This window comes from Culex quinquefasciatus, chromosome 2 (assembly GCF_015732765.1).
Source record: "Culex quinquefasciatus strain JHB chromosome 2, VPISU_Cqui_1.0_pri_paternal, whole genome shotgun sequence".
Lineage (NCBI taxonomy): Eukaryota > Metazoa > Arthropoda > Insecta > Diptera > Culicidae > Culex > Culex quinquefasciatus.
In genome coordinates this window covers 112449659-112470267 of record NC_051862.1, presented here as the reverse complement: position 1 = coordinate 112470267, position 20609 = coordinate 112449659, and the positions used below count along the sequence as shown (strand labels likewise).

Below are 20609 nucleotides of genomic sequence, written 5' to 3'. Positions count from 1 at the left end.
ATTTGAAAAAGATTCGGATGGAGCAAAAAGTAATCCGGAATTTAGCAAGGACTGGAGCCGGGAGCTGAGAAATTCGGTGCCGTGTGCAAACGAACCCCCCAAGCAAGGCTAAAGGCTGTACCTTATTTCCTGCGAAACATGGAATTGAAAGCCACGCATCCAGCCGCAAACTTTTAACTTTGCCACTTGCTCAAGTGAAGTATTTAATCAAGAATGACCGAAATGCTGCAGCCTTGCGGCCAGTTGGTTGGCCATTCCGGCTGTCTCACTTAGATCGCGACCAACTCCAAGTACACGGACATTGTCCTGTCCTTTTCGAGCGACATGACCCAGATCTTGTTAAAGCTAACCCGGGACGACGCCAACTACGACATCCCGCAGAAGAGTCTGACATTAGACGGTAACAACGCCCTGTCCAATTCCTGGGGCAAAACCTTCCGGCTGTGGGGGTTGGCCGTTGTCGAGTCGATCCGCAGCTCCAAAAAAAAATGCTAAGGAGGGCTTGTCGGTTCCATTCTCTGTGGACAAACTTCAGAACGACCATCAAGCTGGCCGAGTCGGAACTCGTGCTAATAGTACACCATCTAGAAGGCTGGTAATTCAGAGTGAATGTCAAGCGTGCACTTCTCTCCGAACCACTCCAACTCGATAATCGTGTCCTTCGGTTAGGATTCGCAATTTCTGGAACTTGATCAACTGCAAGCTGAAGATCGACCACCTAGGCCACAATGGCTACCTTAATTTGGTGCCCTGTCGACCGAATGTTCTCTGTGCACATCTGGCGGTAAGGACTCAGAGTGTTCTTCTAAAATCTGATAGCAAAGCAAAGAAATCCACTTTAACGACCCCCGGGTCTTTTGTGGGCTCTGTTGCAAGTTTCTGCTAATTTCTAGGCGTCCTAAGGTTATGTGTGGTGAGTCACCCATAGCCTCTTTTTACGCAAATGGACCGACGTTTTACTTCCCCATCCGATAGAAGGCGTGGTCAGGCAAATCTCGTCACGAAAAATGCCACCGGGTCCGTCTGGGATTGAACCCAGGCCATACTGGGGTTTGGAGGCTACCACGCTAACCACTAAACCACCGGACCCGGCTGATAGATAACAGATATTTGCAAACGATGGAGCACAGCGAGGTCAACCTAGCCCTCTGTTTTCGACGAACCGGTAATGGTTGTGCGTTGCCTACGTTCCGTCGATCAAGATCTGGGATCTGGCCAATACGTCGGCTACTACGACAACACCTTACGAGTCTTGCAGGTGTCCGTGTCGGATCGCTGAAAATATTTTTGTTTCCTCAAAATTAACGCTCGGTTAATTTTTAATTAATGTTAAAAAAAGTTTATCAATATTTTTTTTGTTTTCAAAACATTTATTTTACAATTAATTCGGGTCGGGTAGTTAAAAAGACTGTATGGAAATATTACACAACTTTTTATCACGTACTTTTAACAGTTCGCAGGAAACGTTTCCGATGGAGGCAATCTTTGAAATCACCAGAAATAAATGACGAAATAATGTTCTTCAGGAGCTAGGCAAAAGTCTTGGAACCTACAAACTGGCTGAACAATGGTGGTATCGGTAGAATCGTATACGGTTTAGAAGTTCTTGAGCCTAGCGGTGAGGTAGAGTCTTTCTCTGAGTTGACTATGGTCAACTATAGAGATAGCTTGATGCAGTTCTAACATTTGTACTGGTCCAATAATAAGTGCGACGTGGAAAAACTTCCTGCCGGGTGCAGGGTGCACGAACGCGCACGCTTTACTTGGTTGACGGTGGCCGTGTTAATACTTGAGCAGGATGCAGGATCTCGTGCTTGCCTGAAAATTTGTTTCCATCTTAAAGATTAGCCTAAAACGAAGAAATAATCAATTAAAAAATTAAAATCAACTATAGTCGAGCATATGATTACCCTTTTGATTTTGAACTTGAGTCCATTTCCTTATTGAGCTGGCTGATCTGACCCCTGTTCCCTCCCCTCCCCCCTAAGTTGGCGCCGCTGGCCATGGCAGGAGACAACGCAATGTCCACCGCTTCCGGCAGGCCATCATTAACTTGTCCAACTGCTGAGTGTGCATGCCAGCAACAGCAACAGGAACACGTTGGTCGTAGTCTACAATTTTCAGCAGATCTTCCGGTTCAGCCAGCTCGAGCTGCTGAGCAAAACATCTCACGTCATCGTCCCCGTTAACTCCGCTCCGGGCAAAGGGTAGTCGTTTTTAATCTGCGGAGGATCGCAAAGACAAGGTCAACTTCTGTAAGGAAAATTACAAGCAGAAAACATGATCAGTGAGAAGAAATTTTTCTCGCCGGCCAAGTTTGGACTCCTTCTTCTCCTTCTTTTGCAATTTCGGCAACAAAACCAGCCGCCGGAATGTACAATTATTTCTCGAGAAGAATTTTCAGTCATTGTTTGCAGAGGGTAACGTGGTACTGCCGCGGGGACCAGATCCACAAGTTGCAAATTGCTGACCTGTCCGGAAACAACTAGTAGCTTTATGCTGTTGTCCTTTTCTTGATGCGAAACGTACCGTGGCCGCGCTCTTCCTGTTTCTCTTGCCGCTGCTGAATGTTGTTTTCGGTCGTCCCATCCAATAACATTTCAGTCTGCTGGTCAGCCGCTTCGATTCTGGTTTCTTCCCCAGCACCGTGGCCGACGCGCACAGAATCAAATCTGTCATTGCCAGATACACTGATATAAAATTACTTCTAGAATTTGACAGCTTCGGTATATCTCGTAAATATGGATGCACTACGGATCAACTTTATGAATAATATGGCATCCCAAGTAACCATCCAGCACTAAAACATGGTCACTATTTAGCACTGATAGCGCATTTATAGCTGCGAGTAAAAGCTTATCTGCTTTGACATCACCACTTACAGCTACTCCAGTGCTGAACAATTGCCGAGTTTGGACTTTTCTCGGCTGATTTAGTGCTGGCCCCTACTGTTGTTATCCACCCCTGCAGAAAATGTCAAAAAGTTGAGAGAGGCCAAAATATTTCTCTCTCTCCCTTTACTTCTGCTCCCAATGCTATTTTTATCCGTTTTGTTTACTCTGTACTTCATTACCGACACAGCTGACTGATTTACGAATTCGATTTTTTTGACTGAAGATGAATTGTTCGGGATGTGATACCAGAAGTTGCAGGCTGCCATCGCTGGGGGTAGATTTGGAGTCCGTATCCTCACGGCTAAACTGGAAGTGGATTATTCTTGTGATTTCGGAGCATCTTATGTCTTCTATATTAACTCCATCATGAAGTTTTTTGCGAGTCAAATGGTTTCTCAAGATTAAATCAATCAAAGAATAACTTTAAAAAACAATCATTTTTTATTAAACGAAAAAGAGAATATTATTTCAATGTTAGGCCAGAAAAATAACACTCCATTCTAGCAGTGATACTCAGTGATGTCAAGAGTGCCTTGGAATATGACTTTTTTGGCCAGCACTTCTTTTCCTCTGGGTGGTTCTTTTTTGACCACTGATATCCTGCCTTACGCCGTCCCTTCTTCCGTAAAAACACCGCTCCGGCTTGTTTCCGTCGCAGGAACTTCTGGATCACTTTCCTCACCATATCCTCCATATCCAGATCATAATCAAACTAAAAAGTTGAGCAACCAGGGTGTTTTTTCTGCAAATGGATAATATTTGTGTAAAATAAATTGTTGAAATATGAATAAAATACTTACATTCTTTTTCCAGCAACCAGCAAAAGCTACGGTAAAAGGCGAGCAAATGTTGACATTTCACCATAAAACATTCTATCTCGCTCACTTTTCTTACGCGAGCGGGACCGTGATGCCAGTTTTATGAAAATTGATAAACACAGTTGCCAGCACCAGCACTTACGCTGCACTAAGTCAGCATTGCTGAGTGCTGTAATCTTAGAGCTGATTTGCATTTACACGTGCTGTCGCATGACTAACATGCATTTGAATGCTGAAATATTGCTGTTTAAGTTTTTGTTTTAGTGCTGGATGGTTACTTGGGATTTATTTGAAGTGACCACCTCGTGCGTTGGAGAGGGTGCCATTCGAGACGGCACAACAAAACAGGTGTACGTTGTCAAATGTCAAACGACAAGACCCAAGTAACCATCCAGCACTAATAACCAGCTATACATCGGCACTAAAAGCGCTTTTACAGCTACGGATAAAAGCTAAACAGTTTTTGCCTCAGCACTAACAGCTACTATAGTGCTGAATAATGGCCGCTTTTGGACTTTACTCGGCTGGTTTAGTGCTGTTCTCTACCTTTGATGTCCAACCCTGCGGAAAATGTCAAAATAAAAAATAAACAGAGAGGCAAAAATGTTGCTCCCCCCACGCTCTCTCTATTCTATTTTTGGATTGTTTACTATACTGCGTTACCGACTGCTTGCTGAATGTACGAAGACGATTTTTTTAGAAGATTTGTGATGCAAGGATTATGGTAGTTGACGTCGCTGATGTGGTGATTCCAGAGCCCGTGTCCCCACGGCTAAATGAGAAGCTATGTTTGATGTGTTTTTATAGCTGGTTATTAGTTCGTTTCAACACAAAATCACAAGTTTATCTTTTTTCTTCTTTTGAAACCAATGGAAAACAATTGCTTTATTTGAATAACCATATTTAAATATAAAACATTTTTGTATACAATAAATCTCTTCTTACATTTATTTTATTGTCCTTCAATTAGCTCTTGTGAGCTAGGACATTCTTTTTAATCAGCTATATTTCGCACGGTTCGCGAAAACCATATTTCTGCCTCCCGGATCGTCGTCGAACACCGTACATTCAACTTCCTTGCACGATCCGGACATCCCACGGGCCATCGAATGCTGCAACATTACCCGGGTGGGACTGATCGCAGGACCATCAGCTGCTTTTTCACTGGAATTGTTGAAACGAGACGATGTTGGATGGAAACTGAAAATCAATAATGTTAAAAACTGGTAATAGGTCTATTCCCGTACTGCAGAATTCTGCAATTCTGCACGAAATCGGCAGCAGAGCGTTCCCGTACTTTTCTGCAACATAAGTAACTTTTTTCCCAGGCAGAACTTCTGCAATGAGAGAGACAGAAGTTGCAGCAAAACCGTTCCCGTACTTTTCTGCAAGCTCTCTCTTCTCTTTCTTGTTGAAAAGTGACTGCAAGTTGGTGTGATGGATGTTGAGTACACGCTTACATAAAGTTTGCAATTTGGGTGAAATCAAGCATTTTATTATTAGTTGTAATATTTTTTTTTATTTTATTATTACTAAATTGAATTAGTATTTCGAAGAGACGTTTGTATATTTTGAATTGATGGATTTTTTTGGGTAGTTAGTTTTTTTATGTCTGGTTTTATTGAAAACGATTTTTTTTGTGTTAACGATTTCATGCTTAGTTCATTAATGTGAATGATACAGCGATATTTTTTAGTGTTAAAATGATAACTTTTTGAATAGACTAAATATGTGTGTTTAAATAATAGGTAAATTTTATTGCCAAATAATAAATTGTACCTTTAACGGTGCTACCAATTTGTATTCTTATTTGAACCAAAAAATGTGATGTAATTTAGTCGAATTCTTAAAGTTTAGGAAGTTTAAATTCTAAAATTCGGAAATTCTTAAATGCGCCATCTTGAATCACAAAAAGTACATTTTTTTGGAGTCGTTAGAAAATCAGGTTTAGAGGATTTAGAGATTGAACATTTTGACGAGTTCTTCGGAAAATAGAGTACGAACTGTTTATATTTTTTTTAATATTTGAGTTTTCATTTTTTTATGTACAGAATTTTAAAATTTTACTTATTTTAGTTTTTTTAGTTTCTTTAATTTTTATTATTTTTTTAAACTGTAACATTTGAATTTTTGGTGTTCTGAACTTTGAAATATTCAAACTTTTGATTGCAAAAAAAATATTTATTTCGAATTTAAAATATTTGAATTTTTAAGTTTAGGAACTTTTAAGTTAGAAACCATTATTTTTTTATTTCGAATTTTGAAAATTAAGATTTTTTTGAAATTTTCAATGTTTAATTTTTAATTATTTAAATTTTCAAGCTTTGAATTTCTGATTTATTGTTTTTTTTTTTCTGAAATAAATATTTACATTTTTAAATTTCTCTAATATCTGATTTATTTTTTTCAAGTTCCTCAATTTGAAAATAGTTTTTTATATTATTAATCACGAATTTCTTAATTTTCAGATTTATAAATTTATGAGTTTCAAAATTGTAGAGTTTGTGATTCATTTTTTTATTTGTCAATTTCGCTGCGTCACCGTTGTTCTTCGATGTGAAATCCAATCATAATATCTTTCAAACATTTTGCTATTAAAACATGTATTTATGGTCTATATAAATACACCTTCTATATTAAACCTTTTTCTTTTTTTAATTATGTTTTTAAACGTACCTGCCATTCTCATTTTTTTAATTGTTTACCTAATGTAAAGTTTTGAGCTGTTTCTAATATAACATACCTAAGCCTTATTAATTTCTAGTTTAATAAATGGTAAATGCTTGATTTTTTAGATAAAATGTTGATTTACTTAAAAAATAAGTCCCCGTTCTAGAGGTAAACTTCTTTCAATTACAATTATTGTCAATCCATTTTTTTAATTGTTTTGAAATAATTAGAAAAAAAATCTTCAATACCCAATTTGAGTAAATCCACTCAACTGTGTACAATATTGCAGAAAAAGTACTGGAACGCGCTACCCAGGCAAAAGTTTTGCGGCTTCTCTCCTTACAGAACTTCTGCAAAAGAGAGAGATGAAGAGAGCGAGCTGAAAAGTACGGGAACGTGCTGCAAAAAAAGTGACTTATGCTGGCTGCAGAATTCTGCAGAAGCTGCAGAAATTCTGCAATTCTGCAGGTACGGGAATAGACCTAATGTTTCGAGTTATTTCATATACACTCAACCCCCGGTGGTTGGTCACTTTTTCGTTTGACACTTTTTTAGTTTGTACCCCGTTGGTTGGTCAAAGTCAAACTAAAAAGTGACGAACTGTCACTTTTTACACGGCGCTCACGCAAACTATCAAAACAAACGATTGATAATGTGGGTGAACTCCGTGTAAAAGGGGTGTCAAACTAAAAAGTGACCCCGTTCGTTTGACAACAGTTGGTGTCAAACCATCGGGGTTTGAGTGTACTTACATGAAAACATTGCAAAATAAAGAAAGATTTGAGCGGATTTGAGCGAATTTTCAAAAATATCTGCCGACTTGAAGCACTCTTGCTCCTTCGAAGTGAACAATTTGTTTTGCTTTTTCCCTCTCTCTCGCTCTTCACTCATGACCAGAATCGTGTTGCCAGTTTTATGAAAAATCTGGAAGGTGTTGCCAGTCGTGGCTTTAAATCGGCACTATAACAGCTTTTGACAGTGCAGTTAAATAAGTGCTGATTCGCATTAACCAATGCTGTTGAATGGCTAATCAGCAATAGAGGTGCTAATTTACTGCTGATTTGTGACTTTTGTTTGTGCTGGATGGTTACTTGGGAAGGAATTTAATTCCTTAATGTAGTAAATGCGAAAAATTAATACATTAAGGCCAATGTCACGACCCTCGCGTTTTACTCACGCACGCCCAGTCAAATCAATCCGAATTCTGAAACGGAATCTAATTAGAATCGTACACAAATCCCGTTTCAAACGCAACAACCGGTTCGAACACGGACCAACCAATGGCCAACTCCTCCATGCCTGTCCTGATGATGGCCGGCAACGAGACCACCCTGTTCTCTACAACGCTGTCGCGCTCCAAGATGAAGGCCGCGATGTTGCTGCACAACGAAACGTCCATCCGTAACCTGCTCAGCATGGGGCTTTCGGACGTGACCGGTGGCGTACCGTAAGAATCGGTTCAGCTTGGACGCGGAAGTAAGCCTACCATGAGCAGATGCGTTGAATACAAAAAAACGGAAGCAACTGTTTTAATATTAAAATATTGAAATAAAATCCATCACATTTTTCGAAAATCATCACTGTAATGTTAAATGTTATTTATTCATGCCATAAAAAGTTTCTTCTTAAATTAATAGCACAAAACTTTTTTTTTGCAGGCCAAGGGTGCATGATACTGATGATACTCGTCGGTTGACACACCCAGGCGAGGAACATCCCGGAAGGAGCCCAACTACATCCGTAGTGCTGTTTGGACAAAACAGCATGGCTCTGGTTCCTTGCAAGTGTCCTATTTTCTTACCTCCACGTTGGCTTGGTTAAGTCATCATGATGACAAGGTGTAACCTAGCTGGTGGCCTGTGGAAACGGATCGTAAACCTTTGACCAGCGAGGGTCAGAGTAGAGACGGCTAGAAGAAAGGGGCGCGTCAATGTGGGAAAGGGAAGTAATTTGTGATTGTAGACGGTATTGTTTTGATTCGCAGTATGTTGAGTCAACTGCTGTGGATGTAGCTGAGCATCGCAGAACGGGGTTTCTCTTCTTTCCATTTCAACTAACAGCTATCTTCTGTTTATTTTGTTTCACTGATTTTCTAAAACGGCTTCTGTTTACTATCCTCCATTTGATTTGGATTTTACTTATTTGATTCTCTTATTTCTCAACGCTTTTCCACTCTATTTTACCAATTGATGCTGCTGTAACAAACTGTCTTCTTTCCATTAACACTGGAACGCCCAACGCATGTCCAACTTACACGGACGCCCAAGCCTCCCAAAAAAGGTGGAACGCAAACTTCAACTCGCTGGTTCTCGGGCATAACTCAACCAATCGGGACGATTCTTGTTTCCAATGATTTGTAGGAATGTTTAGATGATCCTAAAATTTTGCAGAATTTGATTCGAACAAATCTGTAATTTTTGCGATCAAAAACATCGTTCCACCTTTTTTCAAAACGACTACCTCCGCGGAATTTTCGGCGATTTTTTTTAACACGCGAAAAAAAAAGTTGGAACGATGTTTTGATTGCAAAAATTACAGATTTGATCAAATTAAGTTCTGCAAAGTTCTAGAATTATCTAGACATCCTAACAAATCACTGGAAAGAAGAATCATCTTGATTGGTTGAGTTATGCCCGATGTTATGTCTTTCGCAAATAACGTACGCGAATTATGACTAACATTAGAAACTTTATTTAAGTCTAAAAACTAATTTTAAGATGAGCGATTACAAAACGTGTCTTGCTGTTTCCGTTGCTCGCTTTAGACAAAGCTGTCAGCTCGCAAGGTGTACCAACCGCACAACGTTGAAAGTGTTGGTGCGGCGTCTCGCTATGGCCAGTGTTGCCATAGCATCTCCCTCTTTAAGACATCACGTAGTGATCGAACCTCGGCGGCAGCCGAACCTCGCGTCCACTCCTGGTGATCGTCGTCGTCGGCACGGGAACGCAACTCGGCGGAATACTTCCCGTCGAAGCCCGCCGGATCGGCCGTTGGATCACAGCTGGTTCCGGTCCATCGTTGTGCTCGGTGATTCCTGGTTGGTTCGCGCCTTCCGGTTCCACCACAGCTGCTTGCGTGACGTCCTCGGTTATTGGTTGAGCGAACCCAAACTCGCCCAGGAGAATGTCCAGCGGAAGGTTAACAGCGCGACCGCGCGCCGGCGAATCCGCTGACTCGTGCCGTGGACGAAGCTGGTTGATATGCGACCGGATCAGCCCCGAACGTTGGCCGTCCAACCACACGTTGTAGTTCACCGAGCCGAGACTTTCGATGACCTTTCCTGCCTCCCAGTACCAGTCGTTCCGCTTGTGCACCTTCGCATACACCAAGTCGCCAGGTGCAAATTCTCGTCTCTGGTCGTTCTCAGCAGTCGTCTTCATCTCAGCAACCGGTGTTGGTGGTGGTCGCAGTAGGTCGAGTGTGGTGCGCATTTGACGTCCAAACAGCAGTTCACTTGGTGACTTCTGCTCGGTTGTTCCGCTCGGCGTCGACCTGTACGTTGCCAGAAACATGTCGAGTGTCTCCTGCAGTGGCTCTCCCTTGTTGATTTTCTTCATTCCTCGCTTGACGGTGTCCACAAAGCGTTCCGCTTGCCCGTTCGATTGCGGATGGTAGGGCGCGGTGAGGATGTGGGTGATTCCGTTCGCTTTGCAGTAGGACTCAAACTCGTCGCAAGTGAACTGAGCCGCGTTGTCCGACACGAGCACCATCGGTAGGCCAAGGCGTGGTCGTCGTCGGGTAGATCTCAGGCCATCGCGAGAAAGCGTCCACGATGATGAGAAAGTAGAGACCATCGATCGGGCCCGCGTAATCAATGTGAATGCGTTGCCATGGTCCCGCTGGTGTTGGCCAAGCTTCTGGTGGAGAGTGTGGGGGAGATTTGGCAGCTGCAGCACAGTCCGCGCACTGCTTCACCGTGTCCTCCACCTGCTTGTCGATGTGCGGCCAGTAGACGAAACTCCGAGCCAGACTCTTCATCCGGACCATCCCCGGGTGACCGTGGTGCAGGCGTTGCAGGATCCGCTTTCGGTAGGTCTCCGGCACCACCACTCGTTGGCCGAAAAGAATGCAGCCCTGAGTCAGCGCCAGGCTCTCCTTCCGGTGGTAGAACGCTTTCACGTCCAGGCTGTCGATTTCGCTTGCGCTGGCCGGCCACTCACCTTCCAAGTACTGGACCACTTTCTTGAGCACCTTGTCCCGGGCGATAGCAGCGGCGATCATCTTGGAAGTGACAGGTGTGTTGCCAACGGAGTCTTCCAAGACCGCCGACATGTCGTTCTCGAGGTACAGAGCCGCGATAACGTACTCCTCCTCCGGCTTGGCCGCCGAATCGATGAGTCTGGAGAGTACATCCGCGTACCCGAAGTTCGCCGTGGAGACGTAGTCGATGCCAAAGTTGTAGCACAGCAGAACGAGTCCCAGTCGTTGCAGTCGGTTGGACGTGTGCGTCGGAATCCCCTTGTGTGACCCGAAGATGCGTAGCAGAGGCTGGTGGTCTGTCTCCAGAACGAACCGTCGTCCCAGCAGCATCCGGTGAAACTTCGTGACAGCGTAGACGAGCGCCAGAGCTTCCTTGTCGATATGCCCGTACGCTTGCTCCGCCGGTGTCAACGATCTTGAGGCGTGCTGGATTATCTTCTCCGAACCGTCAGGGAAACGATGTCGGATTGTGGCGCCGATTCCGGTTTGCGAAGCGTCAGCGGCCACGATAATGTCCAGCGTCGGGTTGTAGTGGGTCAGCATCAGGTCAGACTTGAGCAGCTCCTTGAAGCGCTCGAACGATCGTTGGCAGTCGTCCGACCAGGCCCACTTTGCGTCCTTCTTCAGCAGCAGATCGAGTGGCCTACGCAGCTGGTGCATCTCCTTGATGAACTTCGCGTAGTAGTTGACCGCGCCCAAGAACGAACGCAGCTCGGTAAGGTTCTTCGGCGGTGGCATCTGCGAGATGGCAGACACTTTCCCCGGGTCGGTGCGGATTCCGTTTTGGTTGATGATGTGGCCCAGGTACTTCACCTCCGTCATGTAGAATTTGCACTTCTCGATCTTGAGCCGGAAACCGAAATCTTGGATCCGCTGCAGTGTTTGCTCCAAGTTCCGGTCGTGCTCAGCGCGCGTTCGGCCGAACACCAGCACGTCGTCGAGGAACGACGCCGCTCCTTCCTGGCCGGCGAGCATGTTGTCAACGACCTTCTGGAAGGCTCCAGGAGCGGGTTTCACTCCCGGCGGCAGACGCTTGACCTTGAACAGCGCCTTGTGTGTGTTCATAGTCAACAGCTTCTGCGACTCCTCCTCTACCTCCATCTGCAGATAAGCGTCCGACAGGTCAATCACGCTGAAGAACTTGCTGCCAGCCAGCTTTGCGAAGATGTCGTCTGGGGTAGGAAGAGGATACTTGTTCGCCTCCAGCACAGCGTTCAACCCGGTCGAGTAATCCGCGCAAATGCGGACCACCGGATCTCCGTCTGCGTCGCGCTGCGCCTTCCGAACTGCCACGATGGGTGCCGCCCAGTCCGAGTAGTCGACCGGCTCCAGCACTCCCATGTTCTGCAATCGGTTGAGCTCCTTTTCGACCAGCCGCTGCGAGTGGAACGGCACTGGCCGCTTAGGCTTGAAGACCGGCTTCGCCCCGTCGATCAGGAACAGCTGGATCTTCGTTTTCGTGCACCGTCCGAGTCCTTCCTGGAACACCGCCGGAAATTTCGCCTTCAGCGCGGCACCACACGCCAACGAGTCCTCCGCAGTTGTGAGTTGCTTGCAGAAGTCGTTGATCGGAATGTCGTAAAGCCCGAAAGCTTCCATCAGGTCGCTCCCAAGAACCTTGAAACCGCGCACAGGAGTGACGTAGCACACGGAACGCTTGGTGGTCCCGCGGAACGTGACGTCACACTCGAACTCCAATTCCAGCGGAAGGGGTTTGCCTGAGGCTGTGGCCACCCGCAGTTCCGTCGGAATGGTTTCTGGGTTGCCGAGCAGGGGAAGTGAATCCGTCGAAATGATGGTGTAGTCCGATCCGCAGTCGAGCTGGAGTTCGATCGGTTCGTTGTTGATTAGAACTTCCACGAACTTGCGCCGTCCGACGACACCTTCCTTGTTGACAGCGTACACTCCGTTTGATTGTCCCCCGCCGTCGGCCCGCTTCTTTTTGTGCTTCTTCTTGCCGCCTCCGGGTGCTGTGTGTGATGCACCTTCTCCGGAACCGGAGGGTTTGGAGCAGCAAGCACAGTATCCTTCCTTGTGTCCCACTTTGCCGCACGTCTTGCAGGTGTGTTTCGTGTACGAGCAGTCTGCAACAAAGTGCATCTGCCCGCACTGCCAGCACGGACGTCGTGGGGTTGCCTTGGCCGGATTCCTGTTCTCGAACTTCCGTTCCGGTTTGCCCGACTCGCGAAAGCCGCTGCGATCCTGCTGGACCGCTTTGACGGCCGGCTTCGGTCCCTCAATAACAGCAGTGTCGTGTTTGAGGTTGTCCAAATGCTGGCACTCCAATAACAGCTTCTTGAGAGTCATCGGGTGCTCCGCCGTCTCGCCTTCCATCTTCGCCAGCAACCGGGTCCGGATGTCCTTGTACCGCTCCGACTGCAGACCAGCGACAAAAACCAGGCACTTGAACTGGTCGGAGGTGATCGTCCGGATGTTGAAATCCTCGCACGCTCGGTTGACGGTACTGGCGTACGTGACGAAATCCTCCGCATTCCGCTTGGTCGTCTGCAGACACTGGTAGCGCCGGAAGAACACGGACGTTTGGTGCCCGAACATCTCCTTCAGCGTGTCCACCGTGTCCTGGAACGATCTGTCCGGTGGGTTCTCCGGTAGGATGTAGTTCACGTAGCGGTCGTGATCCACCGAGGACAGCTTCCGCACGAGCAGCCGCACTTTGTCCGCTTCCTCCAGCTTCTCCCCGCCCTTGTTGAAGGCCTCCTCGTGCCGGGAGTACCACTTGTCGAAGACCAGTCCGCCTTGGGGGTCGTAAACAAATTCCGGGATGGTGTTGGAAAGTGTTTCCATCAGGAACTCGTTGTCCTTCGGCTTGGAGAGCTGCTCGAGGAGAGCCTCCTGGGTTTTGGACTGGTTCTCCAAGTAGGCGGTGAGCTGCGCCAGAATCGCCGTGAGATCCGGCTGCTGCTGCGGCCCGTCCTTCTTCGGCGTCACCTTCGGGGGCATTTTGAGGTTAGAAACCCCGCTCGAACGCGAAAACCCGAAAACGCCGCGAACTACTTCGAACCGAACTAATCCTCGTCGCCAAACAATGTTATGTCTTTCGCAAATAACGTACGCGAATTATGACTAACATTAGAAACTTTATTTAAGTCTAAAAACTAATATTAAGATGAGCGATTACAAAACGTGTCTTGCTGTTTCCGTTGCTCGCTTTAGACAAAGCTGTCAGCTCGCAAGGTGTACCAACCGCACAACGTTGAAAGTGTTGGTGCGGCGTCTCGCTATGGCCAGTGTTGCCATAGCACCCGAGAACCATTGAGTTGAAGTTACCGTTCCAACTTTTTTGGAGCCTTGGGCGTTGGAATGTTAATTTGGCAGCGATGTCAATTTTGTTTATCATGTGCCTTTTCTTTATTTATCTATTTGAATAATTTCTCATCTTCCCTGTAAATTGCCCTCAATAAAATCTAAGCTTGTTTGTTACCTCTATTTATTAACTATTGTTAATTTCTTTATCAGCCATTCCACGTCAAACAGGAAGTCTCCAAATCAAAAGTGCTCCGATTTGGCTCAAATTTGGAGTGGGGGTTCTTTGGCCCAAATAATTAGACCCGTATTTTTATGTTTGGCGATTAGGGTGGTCCTATCCGAAATAGGGTGGTCCAAAAAATTGCGTTTTTCGTCGATTTTCGCAAAAACCACATTTTTCAAAAAATCATATCTCCGGAACGGCTGAACCAATCTTGGAGTGCTACAATTCAAAAGAAAGGTTATTAGTTGGGCTTTTAAGGAAAAATATGTTGAGGTCCAAAAAACCTAGCTGAATATTTGAAAAGGTCCTATGAAAATTTCATTTGCCGATTTCAATGTCTCAGGACCAAAGACATGCCTGAAAATATTTTTCCCTGATTCCTTGTAATATTTTACATAACATATCAAAAAATTGAGAATATCCATTAACACGTTTCGGAGATATGATTTTTTCAACATAAAAACTGAGTTTTTTGACGCGCCGCGCGAAAAAACGGGAAAATTACGAAAACGGGTAAAAATCAACTTTTTTCACTAAAACTGCGATAACTTGAAAATTTCAGCGATGACCTATACATGTCTGGGTACCAAAAGTTGCGTCTTTCAATTACGAAAATGTGGTTTTTGCGAAAATAGACGAAAAACGCAATTTTTTGGACCACCCTATTTCGGATAGGACCACCCTAATCGCCAAACATAAAAATACGGGTCTAATTATTTGGGCCAAAGAACCCCCACTCCAAATTTGAGCCAAATCGGAGCACTCGATTTGGAGACTTCCTGTTTGACGTGGAATGGCTGTATCTACTTCATAAATTACTATCTTTCTTTTACTATTGATTCTTTACATAGTATATTTCCTTCACTGTCCATTGTTTTGAAACTTCACCTTTTTCTTAAGCAAATGAGGTTCGAGCCCTTACTCAATTTATGGAATGATTAAAGGATTAACACAAATATTACTATTGTACTTTTGAAAAACTTTTCTAAAATGCTTAGGACCAAAATATTATAACAAAACACCGCGACAAAAGAAATAGCAACAAATCAACACGACTTAACATTAGGGAATATTTCAGGAGAAAGCAATACACAGTAAAATATCAATTAGTTTTTGAATTCAAACTAAAAATATAACAGTTTTTGCTTTAATGAAAGTTTCTAGGCTCACTATAGATGGTTAGGCGCTTATACTTACATCAAACCCTACGTAATGTACCACCCCCGGCCGAGTTAAAATGCGTAACCGGAAAAGAAGGTGTGCATGCCTGGCACGAACACTCAAAGCGTGTTCTAGCGTGTTGCTCGTACTGACTCAGAGCAAGGGTGAGATGTAGGTGTAAGGGCAGTGCGTGTTCGTCGGGAACCTGGTGCATAAGATCGGTCAAGGCCCGTTCTTACACTGAAAATTGCGAATTGCGTATTGCGATATTAATAGCACAAAACTTTTACCGATACAACGATTTTGTTCCAGAAATGCATGGTAGTATCAACAACTTTCTAACTTTTAAATTAAAAAAGTTTGAACTTTCTACGAATATTCACCAACGCGAACTTTTAATCCAACGAACGATCTTTTTTAAATTTAGAGTATTTTTTCTTTGTGTGTACACAAATTCCGTTGTTGTTGCGTTTGAAACGGAATTTGTATACGATTCTAATTAGATTCCGTTTCAGAATTCGGATTGAGTTAACTGGGTTTGATTGGGCAGGTTCGATTATACCTCAAAATGAGGAATTTATACCTAAATTCCGTTTTGCGTGTATTATAATGAAAAAGTGGGAAAACAATTTCAGCTAGTTAAGATTCTTTGTTTAGGGTGTATAAATGACAACTCATTCCTACTTCATTCTGTAAATAAAGTTAAACTAAAATAATTGGTGATCATTTTCTTAATATGAAATCAGCATTATTTTATCAATCACTGATCGATGTTCCCGATCCAGATGGTTTAGAAGAGGTTTGTAAACATTTTTTTATGAATAGGTTTGAAACACTGCAAGTAGACGCAGGGATGCCACATTTGAAGATTTTCGAGCACAGGCTCAATGCTCAAACGTATCGAGAAATTAAAAGTGAGAGTGTGTGCGTGCAACATGGAGTTAAACTTTTCAAAGAGTCATGGTAACCTTCACAGCATCTTCATAGAAAGTTTAACTCCATGTTGCACACACTCTCACTTTTAATTTCTCGATAGACGAATCCAGTTTGAAATGACCGCTAGGTGGCCAATGGTGTTAGTAATGACAGCTTCCATGTATTTGAATATGGGAGCTCAGGAAAACTCAATTTTTAAGCAATAAAATGATTATTTATGATAAAAGTATTGATTGATTAGGTGCACAAAATGTGTCTAGAATATTATTCTGTAATTTCGGAATACATTCGTCCGGCTTCAGCTGAAGATTCATGCTGTCCCATGTTGCATGTTCGAGTGTAGACCTACGGAAAACCTTGCCGCGAGGAGAGGTGTGTGAACCGGTACACGAGCCACCTACGACATAATTCCTCGAGCGGCCCAGGTCAACTCAAAGTTACCCCAGGCACCCCCAGTGCAGGACACATTGGGGATAGAAAGCGGATAGAATTTTCAGTAGTAAAAAAAAAGTAAATCTTTCCCAGTTCCTGAGGGGAACACCCTTGAAGAGTATCGGGGCCGGCATTTACAAAGCCAGGGTTGTTACGGGAAAGTCGAAAAAAATCCGCGCCAAATCCGCGCCGACCGAAACCTCAATCCGCGCGAAATCCGCGCCATATAAAAAAAAACTGGGAATGTTATTTCCAAAGAAAAAACTAATACAGAAAGTATTTTATTAAAAACATGAAACTCGTTTTATATTTGAAGGAATGAAAGCAAAAAATCCTTTTAAAAAATACCTCAAGAGACATCAAGAAAAGTGTCACCAAAAAAAACCTTTTTGCAAATCAGAGGGACACTACAATAATTTTGACCAATATAAATAAAATAGAAAATTATAAACCAATATAAACAAAATTAAAAAATCTAATAAATGAAATTTAACTTCAAAAATATAAGCTCAAACAAACCAAAATCTAAAATTTTAATATGATTAAATATTAGATTTCGAAATTCTCAAAATTCAAAATCTATGAATTTTATTACAGATTGTATTCCAAATTCCTCACTAAAATTTCATTTCGAAACAAATTGCATTTCCAATATTTGAAATATTTTCTTCTAAAAATTTAAGAATTTAAGATTTTAGAATTTAAGAATTTAAATTTTATTTGAGATTTTTGAGATTACCGTTTTTTTTTTTTGTTTGCAAATCTTGATTTTTTTTAATTTCGATTTTTTTTAATTTGCATTTTTCTTTAAATTTTGAATTTTTGATTTTTTAGGTTTTTGGAGTTTCGGAATTTTTAAATTACGAAATTCGAAATTTTTTTAATCTAATTTTTTTTTAAACTATGATAAAAAAAAAGTTTCGAATTTTTGAAATTTGAATGATGGAGCATTAATTTTTGAATGTTCTGATCTTTTTATTTTTCGCCAAGAATGTTTAAATTTAGAAAAATATTTCTACGGGTAAATCCCATCTAAAATTCAAAGGCAAATTGAATATATCCACTATAAAATTAAAAATAAATAAGGTTAAAAAAACATTACTCAAAACTCAAAAGAAATTACATATTCAGAGCCGGATATATTAAGAAATGAGTAAAGTGTAGTAATAATTTTATTTAAGAAAATCTCAACCATACATTTAAAAAATCATCTCTACATAATCTTCATCTTAATTTTTCGACGGTTCGTATTAAGAAAATACAAACAAACATTTTCAGAAAAAAAAATCTATTTATAAGAAATTGAAATTGCACTCAATGGAGAAAAAAACAAATTCTTGATATTATTTTTCCTAATAACTTGAAAGTAATTCTATCTATTTATTCATCAAAATTGCCATCCGCGCGAAATCCGCGCCTGAGCAAAATTAGTCAGCAAATCCGCGCCAAATCCGCGCTATCCGCGCGAAACGCGCCATCCGCGCGATCCGCGCCGTCCGTAACAACCCTGCAAAGCGGATTCAGTGGCAATTTCATTCTCAACTTAATGTTAACATGTTAAGGTTAATGTTAACATTCCATAGGTCGCCTTCCTAAGGTGTCGTGATAAGGTCCAGTTTGTGACGATACACTACCTTCCCTTTACTAAGCAATCGAATCCAGAAGGGAAAAGATCACCAGTTGTGTTGGTCCGAGCCGGGATTTGAACCCCGATCTACCGCTTACTAGGCGGGAGCGTTACCACTAGGCTACGTGGCTCGGTCATCATTTTCAGTGAATAACTACAATAATTATGACAGTATAGGTTCATATAATCCTTATTACTTGATCTTACCTTTTGACACTATAGAGCTTTATGACGTTTCGCGTACGCACACTAGTGCACCATTTGATTTTGCTGGCTGACAAAATTTAACCTCACTTTGTTTTCGTGTACGTACACGCAATAGAGGTATCTACGTGCGCATGTATTGCGTGTACGTACACGATCAAGATTGAGGTTAAATTTTGTCCGGCCTGCAAAATCAAATGGTGCGCTAGTGTGTGTACGCGAAACGACATAAAGCTCTATACAAACGAACGTAGATTACTCTATGGGTGGATTTTCATAACTCCAGAATTCATGTTCTTGAATTCTTGTTACCGGTTCAACTTTAACATAAATTACTTTTCAGTCATTTTCCGTTTATTTTTGATGAAGCAACTCGGAAAAATGCTTGCTTACTTGAAACAAAGTGATTCACATACTTTTTTCATAAATTCGTAATGAAATCTTTGAAAAATTTGATGTTGAAAATTCGAAGTGAGTCAATTCTTGTCGTACAAAAATTCAATTCTTGTCGATCAAGAATCAGTTTATAGCAAACAAAAATTCGTGCTATAAATCGATTTGACAGATGTTTGTGTACATTTTGTCCATTTTGTCATTATTCGATTCGTTTCGTTTCAAAATATTGTGGATGCCTAATAGGCAATCAAACGTCAAAATTACTCCCCACTAGAGGGCGCTAAAACTTGGGGTGATGTTTTAATTATAACCTACAGCGAGTAAATTGGTTTGAAATTTGAAATTGTTTTATTTCATCATAAAATCGACATTAATAGCAAATTATACCATTTTCAGGTAAGAAATAAATAGCTTAATTGATATAAACGAAAATATTTTTGTGATGGCCGATTTAACCTGTTCATTATGTGATTCAAAATAAGGGAATGTTTTAATCAACCAAAACCTAACTTATCAATTGAGAATGTAGATTATTCAAGTGGACAAATATTTTTTAAAGTCACATCTACCATAAAAGCAAATCTCTGCTTCAAAAATGATAATTGGAATGATTTTCAAAATAAGCAATCTAACCTCATTCTCGCGTTTTCAATCCGGATCTCAGAATTTTCAATGACAATGGCAACTTAGCAAAAAATCAAAAAGTCAGTCTATAGAACTTTTTATTTCTTACCTCCTGTTAACTTTATTTTATTCCAAAAGATCCATTTTCTTTTAAAAAACCTTAGAATAGTTTTCACTCCCCTTTGCACTTATCGCGCAAAAACGTAAACGTAACCTTGCACCAAAGTTCTTCTACTCGAATGTAGGTGGCGAATAGAGTTTCAACATTTTCTGAGTTTGTGTTTGTTTTTTCACCAGCTGGTCCTTACAGAAGCATGACATTGCTCAGCAGTTTTCAAAGCAGACGCAACGCGTTTTGGCTGCTTTGCTATAAAATTGCATACGACGTTGCACCGGTTCGGAACCGGTTTGACAAGAATTCAGCAGCAAGAAACAACCCACTCAGCGCGTTCCGTTTAAATTCCGTTTAAAATTCCGCTTGAGCGAAAAAAGTTCGATTCGAATTCTAAACAGCGTTCGTTTTAGATTCTAAACCGCATTCCGTTTCAAACGCAACAACCGGTTCCGTTTGAGTTTTCGCCGCAAATCGGTTCAAGCGGAATTCAAACGGAATCGAAACGGAATGGAAGGGTTAGTTTTGACAGCTGCTTCTTCTTCTTCTTGTTCTTAATATAGTGATTTTCTTTTTTGTTTTGGTTGAATTAAAATTCAACCAGAAAAAAACATGTTGAAATTTTGTTTATATGCTTATCGCATTTTTATTAATTCTATCGTACTTAAGTCAAAACCATTACAGGTTTTCTATATGTACTTAGCGCCTTTTGAATTATTAATAAAACACGAGTCCCAGCCCTAAATTCCCCATTTTTAATAATCTTTTTTTCGCAAAACTACATAGGCTTTAGTGAGTGAGATGATGTGAAATTCGTTCTGCTGCTTCTTGCTGCTAGGAGTCCGCGTAATCTGGATAGCCGATTCCAGACTTGTCGGTTTTCGTTCCGATCGGGTGGATTTTATTTTATCTTGTCCGCCGACTTGGAGAGTCGCATCGGACGATTCGACCGTACTCTACGCCGCGATGATACACGCGGGATTCCATCGTCTTCGTCTTGGCCGCCGTCGATCGTATCGGATGATTTCGTCGACTGGAGCGTGGC

General features: G+C 42.2%; 2 protein-coding genes and 1 pseudogene across 5 annotated transcripts in view; 2 read left to right on the top strand and 1 right to left on the bottom strand.

The window, feature by feature from the left end:
• The first annotated feature begins 213 nt into the window (after positions 1-213).
• LOC119766256 lies at positions 214-816 on the top strand (annotated as a pseudogene).
• An 8427-nt stretch (positions 817-9243) lies between these two features.
• LOC119766255 (uncharacterized protein K02A2.6-like) lies at positions 9244-13543 on the bottom strand. Its single transcript, XM_038250694.1, has 2 exons — positions 10298-13543; positions 9244-10236 (listed from the first exon to the last, which is right to left on the bottom strand). Exons 1-2 carry the CDS (start codon positions 13541-13543, stop codon positions 9244-9246), a joined length of 4239 nt encoding a protein of 1412 aa, XP_038106622.1.
• A 2327-nt stretch (positions 13544-15870) lies between these two features.
• The window catches only part of LOC6039992 (integrator complex subunit 3 homolog), a 254482-nt gene continuing 249743 nt past the window's right edge, over positions 15871-20609 (top strand). For 2 of the 4 annotated variants that reach the window (XM_038251677.1, XM_038251676.1), the window contains exon 1: positions 15872-16032. In XM_038251677.1, coding sequence (XP_038107605.1) covers positions 15970-16032 — 63 coding nt within the window. In that variant the 5' untranslated portion in view covers positions 15872-15969. Of the gene's footprint in view, positions 16033-20609 lie in introns of all 4 variants that reach the window. The other 2 variants (XM_038251679.1, XM_038251680.1) reach the window with 2 other exon arrangements.

Coding starts and splice junctions, on each gene's coding strand:
- LOC119766255 (XM_038250694.1), bottom strand. CDS start 13,543: ATGCCCCCGAAGGTGACGCCGAAGAAGGACGGGCCGCAGCAGCAGCCG. Junction 10,237..10,297: donor ACAAGCAGGTGGAGGACACG/GTGAAGCAGTGC, acceptor CTCCACCAGAAG/CTTGGCCAACACCAGCGGGA.